General features: G+C 34.5%; 1 protein-coding gene across 1 annotated transcript in view; it reads right to left on the bottom strand.

The window, feature by feature from the left end:
• ATP8A (ATPase phospholipid transporting 8A1) overlaps nt 1-13,940 on the bottom strand; it is a 1,088,708-nt gene that overhangs the window by 213,097 nt on the left and 861,671 nt on the right. Inside the window, exon 35 of the mRNA XM_090406292.1 lies at nt 11,048-11,104. Coding sequence (XP_090262418.1) covers nt 11,048-11,104 — 57 coding nt within the window. The remainder of the gene's footprint in view (nt 1-11,047; nt 11,105-13,940) is intronic.

Consider the following 13,940-nt stretch of genomic DNA (forward strand, 5'->3'; position numbering starts at 1 on the left):
AATGTATTCACTTTTCCACATCTGCTAAATCAAGCAGCTGTAAATGTTTAGAATTGTGACTGAAGTAACAAAGGCTATGAGGCCAATGTATTATGTATGTAAACTGAATGGGTTCTTGCCTGTTTGCAAGAGCCAAATCAAGATATAGACTCCCCAACTCCTTATGTGAAAAGTACTTTATAACATATTTTCAGAATTATCAAAGAGTCTCGGGTGACTTTCATTTTTAAGCCTATGAAACTGAGAAGATGATATAGACAAGTTGGCCATAAAACATGCACCCTATTAACAGACAAAAATACTATTAGTGGGTGGTCAATGACATAGTGAGGATGGTAGATTATATGGTGTTTAGATGTGGATTAAGTAGTGTAGGTGATGGGTTATGTGATGTTAGAGGACCCCTCCTGCAATGAGTCCTTGGAGGCACTGTGTAATAATAATGCCTATCAACAAAATCTATCAATTACTATTATTTTTTTATTTTATTTTATTTTTTTTAAATGGTCAGTTGGTCAACCTGATGTATGTTAGTAGCATGGATGGGAAATTACTGTCCTCAGTTAAAGATAAACTTGTCTTCTGAAGTTTTTGTTGTCATAGAATAAACATTGAACCCACTGTTCAGTAATGCAAGAGTAAATTATTGTATTCACACTTCCATTGTTAATTCTAAGTTATAGTGACACCTTCCTTGTTAAGAACTTTTGATCTCATGGAATGATGTCATCTTCACTTTGTATGTTGATTAATTTTACAATACACCTCTTGAGGGAACATGTCAGGAATTTGATAATGATGATGAGTGAACAACAACTGCACAGATAATTACAAAAGTTCTTTTAGTTGTTATTATGCACCTATATAGTTGTCCATCATTCAGCTGCCTTTCAATTACACTGTACTGTAATGATCTGTTACAATGTAAAAACAAATGTTCTATTCCTATAGAAATTTTGGATAAATTGTGAATTTTTCCACTATTTCATTCTTTTATTAAACTAAATAATAAATTATACGATAACCACAGTAATTAACTTTAAGGAAATTAAAGTACAGATATTTCATACTAAAAATAACAGTACATTATCAGTGTAGAAACAAGCAATCAACTGCTTGTTAATCAAATACAAGAGTCGGATTTATTAGAAGGCTTTGACATTGTTTCCCTCTATACCAACATTCCATTATCTAACACTGTCAATTTACTATATGATGATTACCCTCCTGATATTGCAAAGATTTTTGAATTTGTTATACGATCAGGATATTTCAGCTGGAAAAACAAGATCTATAGACAAGTTGAAGGTATACTGCCATGGGTAGCCCTCTGTCAAACCATTTTTTGAACCATTTAGAACTTACCTAGTTCTCATCCATTCATTACCAATCCTCTCATTGGTTTTGTTATGTTGATGATGTCTTTGCTATTGGAGCCTCATTCTGAAAATGAACTTACCACTTTCCTACAACAGATCAATAGCTTTCACCCACACATTCAGTTCATCATGGAAAAAGAACAGGATGGTAGTTTACCATTCTTGGACGTCTGCCTAACATGCACAGCTTCGGGTAATTTATCAAAAACCTACCTTCAATGGCAGATACATCAAAAGTTTGCTCATCACACCTCTGAAAAAATTGGTGTTATCAAGTCCTTAATTAATAGAGCACATAAGGTGTACTCCTCTCCCTCAAGCTTATAAAAAGAGCTTCTCACTATCAAAAGGTTAATGGAATTTAATGGTTACAACCCTAATCAAATCCAGCAGATAATGGACTCCTAAGTTCCAACACCTCAGGATTCTTCAACAGACAGCAAGGTTCCAATCCCTTATATTTCTGGCATCTAGGAACTGATTGGTAGAATTCTGAAGAAGTTTCATCTCATTCCCAGATATTTTCCGATCAACAAAATTTCTCATCTGTTGGCATCTACAAAAGACAAACTGGCACCTCTATCATTAGCTGGAGTTTACCAGATACCGTGTGAATGTAATCTAATATATTTTGGACAAATAGGCCGTTCTATAGAAAAAAGAGCATCAATATTATATCAAATACATGAAACTCAAAAGTCTGGTCTGGCACAACATAGCATTGACACTAAACACAATATCCAGTAGGATGAAGCTTGTCTTCTCCATAGATGCAGGTTTAAATATGAATGCCTTTTCAAAGAAAGTTGTGAAGCCCTTTTACATTGGCCAAATCTGAATCGGAACTATTCTCTCTCTCTCTCTCTCTCCCCTAAAAGTTTGGGAGATTCTTATCTTATGTAACCATCAAAAATGGTTGTTTAATAATATTTTTAATAATATTATTTATTAATACTAATTTCTAGCATGCAGCAACAGTTTTTAATTGGTAAGCCACCGACTGCTGTATGTACTTTGTAATCCGGTTCCTTTGATTACTTGTTTCTACACACTGATGATGTACTGTTATTTTCAGTACGAAATATCTGTACTTTCATTTCATTAAAGTTAATTACTGTGTTTATCGTGTAATTTATTATTTATAATCATGCCACAGGTACCTTTTAATGATTTTATTAAAATAATCTATCTAGACTATATATATATATAAATGTTAAAGATATCAAGCTATTTCATATATAAAACTTGATTTTAATCCTATTTCCCAAGTAAGCAAACAGACAAGAAAGTCAAGTTTGCGCCTGCAAGTAGTGCAAGTCTGGGCAACTCAGCACGTAGTGCAAGTCTGAGGCAACTTGTGGTAAAGGTGCAATAAGCTCTGATCACTATTCTTAGTATTTATCCCTAATGCAAAGCACATCTCCTTGCAGAGATATATGATGCTATGTATTAAAGGCAAGGGCCACTACCCAGACCAGTTTTGACCTTTATTGAGGTCTCATCATCATCAGTGGGAGCCAGGCTTAGAATACCAAGATTTAAGTAATACAGAACTTATAAATTTTACCAAAACAAGTTGCCATAGGATGCTTTGACTTTACTAAGTAAAAATCTCAGGATGAGAGATAGATGTAGAAAGTTTTTTTTTTACCTTGGGAATAATATACGTTAAAGATACCAAGTTTTTATATATATAAAATAGCTTGGTATCTTTAACGTATATTATTCCCATGGTATAAAAACTTTATATATATATAAAACAATGAGCTCCACTATTAACACCATTTTGAAAAAATACTCTCTAGCACTTGAAATTCTGAAGTCCAGGCACTGGAAAGTGAAAGTGACTATTTTGGTATTACAAGTTTCAAATATTTTCCATATATTTTTTCTAAAAAAATATATTTTCTGTGTGCTAAAACAGGCTCATTAAATTTCAAGCATAGAAAATGACATTTATGATTAACATCTTTAGCTACCAGATAATAAATATACATCTTTCACAAATGAAATGGCAATCCTGAAACCAATACTAGATAAATATGCCTTAAAATAGCTTTCCTTCACTACTTCTCTGAAGATTGCAGGCAGGGTATTATATTAATGGAAATTTGTTGCAAGTGGTCACTGTGTTGCAAGTGGTCACTGTAGCTAGAGACTAGGTTCTGACAGCAGACAAACAGTTGAAGTTTAAGAGGACTACATGGCTAAGAGTGATTAAGTCATCACATCAGACTGCAACATGAATGAGAACACACACTTGTAGGAATGGGGAAATTATTTTACTGCTTTATGGGCTTTGCTAAGGCCATCTCTAGGCCATGCTTAGATACGGTCAGCTGGTTTCTTGAAACGATTAGTGGAGAGTAACTGACACGATATCTGGCTCATGGAATTGTACATATGAGAACTAAAGCAATGTGATCATCCAAATTTGAGAAATGGATCAGAGATATAATAGCTGGCTTGTATGGAAAGGGTGATAACCACTAACTACTTTACTATGTGGAAGTTCACCAATTAATTACTGATCACCGATATGAATTCTGCCACTCTCACTCAACAGCAGACCTCTCGGTTAACTTTATTCTTGATATTTCCAAGGCATTGGATCAAGGCATCACAGCTGCTTTCCAAGCTGCCATCTTATGGTCTCCCTCCTACCCTTTGTGAATACATAGCCAGCTTCCTTTCTTGTCATTCATTACATGCCATGGTAGATGGTTTTCTCCATCAGATATTGCCATCAATGCTGTTATCACTTGTGTTTCATCTACACTCCCCCTTCTATAGATCATTGATATTCTCTCGCTAATGTGCATTCTATTCATAGCTTTGTTGCTCAAATGACTCACAATTCAAGATTTTCAGCATTTAATGCCTTAAACCTTGTTTCCCTTGCTATTCTCAAGTGGTGTGAAGTAATCTATTGGATTTCAATGCTAACAAAACAAATCCTGTCTTATTTCCTGGAAAAAGACCATGCCTCATTCTCCCTTGTTTCTGATTGTTGTTCTCCTACACAAGGCTTTAATAAGGCCAAATCTGGTTCACTATGGTGTCCAGATCTGTGCCAGATCTGGACACCATACCAAATTGTATGGGTGAAGGAAAGTGGAGAGGATCCAGAAGTAAGTGACAAAGATTATGGTGTTTATGGAATACTTCCTATGAGAATAGAATGATGGTTTGTGGGCTTTAAAATTTTCATCTTTTTTTTGCCTGATAGGCAAAAAAAGATGAAAGAAGCTTATGAGTTGTTAAAGGGGTTCATAGGATTGACACTGAAGACTTTTCAATACATGGCAGGAAGGGAGAGGGTGAGGGGTCACTCATCAAAACTGTGTAGTTAGCGATGGTGTTAGGAGGATGGTGATTGGATTGAATGAGTTACCAGAGGTAGTTGTGAGTGTTTTGTCAGTGAGTTTAAGGATAGATATGATAGAAATATTACTGTGCAAATAATGGATCTCATGTGATGGATTTTCTAACTCCACCCTGCATAATAATAATATATACAAGTAAACAAATACCAATAAAATGGAATACGAGAAAAATGCTAATTACATGGAAAGTAGTTTGCTGAGTACATACTACAAAATATATAGTAATATAATTATTGAAACAGTGAAAAAATTATTAGAATGTCAAAATTGATTCAGAAATGACCACTCTTACAATGGATGAAGCAAATCTGTTTAAAATTATTTAAAGAGAAAAGAATTTGCTAAAGTAAAAAAATGTGTATTGTTTGATATTTAAAAAAAAACAAAGAATAACTATACCTCATATTTTATTATAGGCAATATTGAATATATATATATAATCAGGAGATTGGAAAAATTACTTTATGAGACCTAATGCAGAGAGTCAGGAAAACTAGATAATCAAGAAAAAATGGGAAAAATGTGTTAAAGATCAGATATGGTATTCAAATATGATAAAGATATGAATGGCTTCAAAAATAGTTATATACCTGGCTAATTGGTGGAAAAATATGCTTTAAGTTCAGACCTTTTGAGTATGTCTGAGGAGGGAAAGAGAAAGTTCTATAACAAGGCCAAAATAGATTGCATATCTAATTATAAGAATAGCCTAGGTGGTAATTTGCTATGTCTATACACAAATGCCAGGAGCATCAAAAACAAAGGGGCTGAGTTTGTTGCTTTATTGAATACAATGTGGCCTAAGATTGTTGGAATAAGTGAAAACCGACTATCAGAATCAGATATGGTAACTGGGATTGAGTGTCATGGGTATACTATTTTTAGGAATGACAGAAGAGATAGGACAGAAGGAGAAGTACTATTAATGATATCAGATGACTTAAGTCAAGTGAGTGTAGAAATGCAAGAAAACAATATCGTGGAGGCTAACAAAAGGAAATATACAGTAGGGTGTTGCCACAGACCTGGCAGCTCAGTTGCAGGAGACAAAGAAATGCATTGCCAATTTAGCCTTATGGATAATAAAACAAGTGATCATTATGGAATGACTTTAATTTTTCAAACATTGATTGGGTAGAAGAATAATCTCATGATAAGAAAAAAGAAGAATTTATTGAATTGTTGTGAGACAACTTTATCAAGCAACACATGAAAGAAGGAACTCAAAGTCAAAGAGTGTTAGATTTCTTCATAGCATCAGAAGGGATCTCTGTTAAAATATGGCTATTTTGTTAACACCTTGCAACAGTTATCATACTGTTCTTTCTTGAAAAGTATTTAATTATATTGATTTTCCTATTAGAATAGGTAACATGCTGAACTACAAAGCCGGAAATTATGAACTTAGGAGACTACTATCATTAGTCTCATGGTATCAGTTACTGAATAGGAAATATGTCAGCAATTCATGGGAATTTTTGAAAAGGTACTTAAATGAAGAGATACCTGAGTGTATCCCTAGTGTTCGAAGAATAAAAATGTAGAGAGTGAAATAGATGTGCAATCTTATTAGAGATCCACAAGAAGATGATGCAGAAAGAATATTGCGAGAATAAGAGTGTGAGGAGTTATGAAATATATATAAAGCTCAGGCCAGAATAGTAACGACTATTGTGTGGAGAGCTAAATCGGAATATGAAAAGAAATTGAATATGCAATCTAAAGGAATTTTAATTGTTATGTTGCAAGCAAAAGAATGAATGAATATGGAAGAATAACTTTATTGAATGCAGATAGCACTCTAGTATTAGAAGCTAATGAGATTGTTCAATTAATGAGTGCTCACTTTGCTAAGATATATCAACAAGGTGTATGTAACAGAGTTCCCAGTGCTACTGCTACGTTGGAGGAAGAGTTAGAGGTGCATAAAAATGAGGTTGAAGAGCTGTTGCATAAATTGGATAAGAATTTGTCAATAGGGACAGAAGGAATATCAGCATATTTGCTAAACAAATGTTCAGTTGTGTTCTCTAGGCTTTTCACGTGTTTGTGTAACTTGAGTCTCAAGCTCAGGGATGATACCACAGGAATGGAAGGAATGTATTATAGTTCCACTGCACAAGGGTGGTGAAAAAATTTATATGCCTAACTACCCAAACTATCAATATCTCTGGTGTGTAGTAAAGATTTTAAAGAAGTTGGCAAGAACTTGTATACACGAATGGGTGGACGAACAAGATATATTCTGAAAATAGCAGCATAGGTTTACTAAAGGAAGGTCATGTTTTAGCAATTTGGTCTTATTGCATAACAATGTTAAGGCCAAGTTAGATAACGGGAATGTATACATATGATAATTTTGGAATTTGCTAAGGCATTCAATAGGATACCACACGAAAGGCTGTTGCATAAACTGGAGAACATGGAATTGGAATATAAACACTTGACTTAGATCACTGGATAGTTGACAGACAGATATCAAAAAGTGGTATATGGTGACCAGTGATGTACCTCAGGGTTAGTTCTTGGGACATTGTTGTTCAATCAATATATTAATGACATTAGGAAGGGTCTAACAGGAGATGCACAATTGTTTGCCGATAACACAAAGATGGGTAGGGCAATCAGGAATGCTACCAATATCCAGCACTTACAAAATTATTATTATTATTTATGCCTCCAGGGAGTCAAAAAACTCATTGTGGGAGGTCCTTCCTAGGAAACACAAGTCTATCAAGACTCCTTGTGGGAGGTCCCTCCTAGGAAACACTAAGTATATCATACCACTCCTTAAACTCATTGACTGTTCTCGCTTTACCCACTCTATCAGGCAATGCATTCCATGGTTCAACCACCCTCCATGCAAAGAAACCACTCCTCACCACTCACTCTTGCTCACAGTTTCCTTAAGTAACTTCCAGGGATGGCCCCTTGTCATCACTCCTTCTGGCTGTCCAACCAAGCGAAAGAACTCTCCAGTGTCAATCCTGTAACCACCTCTGAACAGTTTAAAAGTCTCAATCATATCACCTCTCCTTCTATCCACCAAGCTCTGCAGTCCACATTCCCTCAGCCAATACTCATAACTAACATTGTACAGTGCTGAAACCATCTTTGTTATCTACCTTTGTATCCTTTCCACAGTTAATTTATCCCCTTCAAATCCTGGGCACCAAATCTGAGAACAATAGTCTAAGTGTGGTCTGATCAGGGTCTTATACAACAGAATGATAACTCTTTTATCTCTGCAGGTCAGCGTCCTCCTCATTATTGCAGCAATCCTCTGTGTTACCTTCACCACCTTTGCAATATGTCCCTTGAATTTCAGGTTTCTATCAATCATCAACCCCAGATCTCTTGTCTCCCCTACTTCCTCCAGTATATTTTCTTCAATAGAGTATGCAGCGTCCCCATCGATGTGTCCAAAACCTCAAGTCCTTACATTTTGTTGCATTAAACTGATACCCCATTCATTTGCCCATCTGTCTAGCTTATTCAAATCCTCTTGCAGGGCTACCACATCTGCACTATTACTAATAACCCTTCCCAGCGTCACATCATCTGCAAACAACTGAATATCCCGCTGCAATCCACTAACAATGTCATTGATATAAAGGTTAAACAATATAGGTCCCAGTACTGAGCCTGTGGGACCCCCACTTCTCTCTGCCTCCTTGAAACTGCCCCACCATACACAACTCTCAGATACCTATCAGACAGTCAATCCTGAATCCAGTTGACCAACCTGACATCCAAACACATGTGCTGCAACTTAAATATCAGCTTATCATGTGGCACCTTGTCAAATGCTTTTGCTAAATACAAGAAAATGGCAGTACAGCAATCCCTCGATTAGTGCGCCTAACACGTTCTTTAAAACAGGCGCATTAATCAAAAACGCACGAATCGAGTATAATAACCTATGGAAAAAGTATAATTCATTCCTCAAATTTCTTTTTTAACCTCATTTTTTTTATAAAAGAATTAGGGTATGTCTCAGGGCCTAGCTAAAGGAAAACTATGAAGCTGAAAGACAATAAAACTCATGCAAAATATAAATTTATTATTCTGGCTGGCAGGCATTACGTTTCTTTTTTTTTATACAACTGCCTCTTCGGCAAATTCTCCTGCTTCTCTCTTCACAAGGGCCAGTCTCCAAGCATTGCTACTTAAAAGTTTCAGTTGCATGGAAAATATTTTAAATTTGTTTCTGTGAAATCTCTTTGGGCTTGTCAGTGATTAAATTTTCTCCATATTCTTCAGGATCTTCTGGTTGTGGATCTAAATTTAGCAGGTCAGAATAACTCAATTTCTGAGAATGAGATTTAATTAACTTAGATTCATTTGAAAAGACTCTAAAATCATTTGTGCAATGTGCTTCCAAATAGATCACATATTGCTAGCAGTAATTTCATTTGACTTAGCGACTTCTCTGATTTAGCCAGAAAAGTCTTGGAAGGCATTGGCTTTAAAAAAAAAGACAGGCCAGTTTCATCGACATTAAACATTTGTTGGTTACAATAGCCCCCTTCTTATACTATTTTCTTCAAATCTCTGAATAATTTGCGACCACCTCCTTATCGGCACTTGCAGGTTCACCTGTGATTAGAACATTATGTAGGCTATTTCTCAAACCACCCAGCGCTAACGTGGAATTCTTCTTTTCCATTATTGATAGCCCTTTCTTTCAAGGATGCAAAGAGACTTAATGCTTTTGATTTAATAAGGTCAGTTCTTAGCAGGATCCGTTTTTGGTTACAATCTTCGATCCATGTACAAATAAGTCTATCTAATTCAATCATAATACTTTGTATTCAGCAGCTTTGCTTTAAATTTCTCTTATAGTTGATTCACCAATTTTTGTGTCCTTGTCTTATCTTTGCTCTGGACTCACCTTGTTCACTTTCTTTATTATTTCAAGTTTTTCTTCCAATGAGATTACTTTTAGAATCATTTTCACACTTTCACTTTTATGTTCACTAATTCTTTTACTCATGATGAAAGGTTGGGAAAATGCTTTAAAATTAAAAAAAAAAAAATGTAAGGAAAATAATTGCAAAGGAGGTAGGAGATATGAGCAGGAAAATGCTATGTAATTAGAAAAAATTTTATATTTTAAAAATTTTCTATCTATCCATAAAAAAATGTATAGATAGAAAATTTTTAAAATATAACATTTATTTTTAAGATATATACAGGTACACTAATCGAATTTCAGTATAAAAAAATGATGATGCACTAATCAGTGGCGCATTAATCGACGGATTACTGTATATATGTGTTTCCCTCATCTACTGCTCTTGTAACTTTATTATAAAAGGTTAGCATATTACTAAAACAAGAGCCCCCTCACAAATCGATGTTGACCTTCACAGATAACATTACCCTCATCTGCCCAATGTTGTATATGGTCCCTAACTAATTTCTCCAAGATCTTAACAACTACTGATGATACACAAACTGGCCTATAATTAGACACTTCCAGTCTGCTACCACCCTTATGCAACGCCACTATCTTACATTCCTTCCATTCCCTGGGCACTTTTCCGTAGTAGCCAGACTGTCATTGAAAAGTCGGGTCAAAGAAGCTGTCAGTTCCTTAGCACATTCTCTCAAAATCGTGGTGAAATACCATCTGGTCCGACAGCTCTGTCCTGTCTTTTCCTTTTTAGCTATATTATGGAACATTGCAGTAGCACCCAATATGGTAAATTCCTTGGTATTTTTATCATGTTTGTTTCTATGATTACAGCAGAGATCACAGTTTAACGAGAGAAGTCAAGTTGGTTCTAATTTCCAGGAATGAGTACCAATGCATTCGAAGGAAGAAACAGTCTTTGATGCCTTCAGTTTTGGTGAGATGGTAGAGAGAGGTTAGTGTGGCTTTTCTATATATGTTCCTATACTGTATAAATGTTAGAAAATGCACACTAGTGAAAAGGGGCTTCCCACTGCCAAGTCAGAATTCTGTTTGTATATATATTCCTTAATTAGTAAAAATTTCAACAGAAAATAAACAAATCATATCTAATTTGGAATAACTGAATATGATAATTCAGATATTTCATCATTCCTTCTCTTAATAAATTATAATTATAGTGAAATCTGGTATCACACTTCTTACCTCACTTTCAGTGTGGAACATGTTCAGTGACTGAACATGTTTTATATCACTGGGCAATTTTAAACAATGTTAATGAAATATTTCATTAAAAAAAAGTAAATAAAATTATGATAAAAGCAAAATTCATTTAAAAATGAATTTACAGTTTCATGACTTACCCATGTCCAGGCATTCATTTCTAAACCTGCTTTGAGGCAAACAGTTACTACAACATGCTGTATATATACAAAGAGAAAACAGCTGTACATTATATTTGACTAAAATAAATTTTGCAAACAAATTTGAAATGTAATTTCTGAGATATCAACATTTTCTCAATAATAAGGATTTTTAAAGTTATAAAATATCTAAAAAATACTTATCCTATTAGTGTCAGCTCTCACTATAACAAATCTGGTATCACACTTGGAACTCCAAGAATAGTTTATTTGACTGGATAATCTCTTATAATGAGCTTCTTTTAGGATTAGCATTATGCCTAATGGGACTTTGGCCAGGACTTTTTTGGTGGTTTATAACAGTGAGAGTTGACTATATATTGAATATTAATGAACACTTTTCACTGTCTAGCAAAGAGGAATGGCAGACCTTGGATTATGCACAAGATGCATATTACTCTTTTATTAATAATATATATATAACAAAAAAGTTTAACTTCTTATATCAGAAATATAACATGATTGTATAACACCAAATCATTATTTAGCAAACTTTGCAATACCTAAACAAACCTTTAGTGCACCTGCTTCTGCATCCTTAAAATGATTTCCACTTGTTCCTCACATTAATAGGGCTGTAATGGAGCTCTGATAACCTTAATAATCTTGAATGTTAGCAAAAACTATATCCTGTCTTATTTTTTTGAAAGCTTTCTTCTTTGGTGCTTTCCAACCAAGACAAAAATTTCTCTTTTCTGGTTACCTCCATTCTTTTTTTTTTTTTGGCATAAACAAAGAAACTAGATTTTATCTATTACCCTAAGCATTATTACTTTACTTCTGAACAACTACTAATACTGTATAAGCTGTATATTGGTTTTCAACAATCCAATGCTATTCTGAGATCTGAGGTTCTGTCCCAGTGGGCTTCACAAAAATTTTGGTACATGAGAAAAAATTAGATTCATTCAATCATTTCTCACTGATTCACACAGATATTCAGTTTCTGTACTTGTATTTTTACTGTATTTTCCATAATCACTGTTGATTAGAACAGGATACAGTCATTTGCCAATTCTCCTACAACTCTTTAAGACAAATGCAGTACCACAATTTTCAGCTTCTTTCTCTGATGTCAGAGAGCAATTCCCCCCCCCCCCCCCTCAGTTGCTATCCTTTGGACTCTCCAAGCTAGTATATTTCTTATAAAAGGCACAGGTTTTTATATGTAACATTACCAAGTTCTCGTTCTCAGTACCAGCTTGTTCCATGATAGTTACTATGGATGTACGGCCCACTTTTTGCTCATTCACAGTATTAAAGGTAGTTTGGATCTGCCATTAATTAAAAAAAAATTCTAAACATTACGTTAACTACAACTGGTAAATTCTAATTCTAACTGGCCTCAATGAGCAATTCTATAAAACTGACAAGGAAGAATGGGTGCAATTTTAGACACAATTATAACTTATCACTTAAAACTACCATCAGTTAAACTAAAACAGATTATTATTTTTCCCACACTTTTTTTTTTAATCTATATGTTTTATGTTAAAACTACAAAAAAGGACTGAGGATGAACATTACGAATTTCAAAATCAAAATGCATGAAATTAAGACCTACATGTTTGCAGAATTCAACAAGAATCTCACTGTATCTTCACTGTGATGAGAAAAAGACAAAACAGTTTATTTCAGAAAAAAACTGATGCTGGTGGAATTAAAAACCTTTTATTTGTAGAAGTTTGTTTGCTCTTATATTTGAACTATATTAAAAAAGAAGTTATTAATTAAAATTCTCTAATTAGACTAGTTACATTTGTGTAAAAATAAAAGTACAGAATATGGTGGGCTATAAAATATAATGCCTGTTCAAGTATCTCTTAATTTCTGAAAATAAATAAATCACTAAGTGTGATTGTAGGTCATAAAGGAGAAGTAGGGATAGTAGAAAGTATTTTTAACTTGGGTATAGTTATGTTAAAGATACCAAGCAATTTTAAACCTGGTTTTACTCCATTTTTTCCAAGTAAGCAAACAGACAAAATGTCAAGTTTGCGCCTGTAATTTATGCAAGACTAGCTGATCCCACAGGTAGTGCAAGACTAAGGCAACTCGTGGTAAAGGTGGAGCAAGCTCTGATCACTAATCTTAATATTTACCCTTAATGCCAAAACACATCTCCAAGAAGGGGATGTATGATGTTTTGTATTAAAGGCAAAGGGCCACTACCCAGACCGGTTTCGACCTTTATTGAGGTCTCATCAGTGGGAGCCAGTGGCCCCTTGCCTTTAATACAAAACATCATACATCCCCTTCTTGGAGATGTGTTTTGGCATTAAGGGTAAATATTAAGATTAGTGATCAGAGCTTGCTCCACCTTTACCACGAGTTGCCTTGGTCTTGCACTACCTGTGGGATCAGCTAGTCTTGCATAAATTGCAGGCGCAAACTTGACATTTTGTCTGTTTGCTTACTTGGAAAAAATGGAGTAAAACCAGGTTTAAAATTGCTTGGTATCTTTAACATAAGTAGGGATAATTCATTCTACATAAAACTTCAATGTAACACTACCTTATTACAATATACCCTTTTCAGAAGTACAAACTCTTTACTCCCTACACCAAAACACTAATATTGTCATCACAAAGACTGACAAAGGTAATAATGTGGTATTCATGACATGTTGTCATGAATATCACAAAGCATAATCATAAAATTAATATCTTATTAAGAGATAGGTCAACCTACAAGAATCCAATAAGAAATCAAATCAGTAAATTAAATAAATTACATAAATTACAATGATCGGATGCCACTACTGTTGAGAGGTTACAAATTCATCATTCCTGGACGTCTCATCTCTATGAGCTGCCTAAAATATATAATGATG

Source organism: Typopeltis vanoorti, chromosome 16 (genome assembly GCF_054136105.1).
Source record: "Typopeltis vanoorti isolate ZY-2024b chromosome 16, IOZ_Tvanoo_1.0, whole genome shotgun sequence".
Lineage (NCBI taxonomy): Eukaryota > Metazoa > Arthropoda > Arachnida > Uropygi > Thelyphonidae > Typopeltis > Typopeltis vanoorti.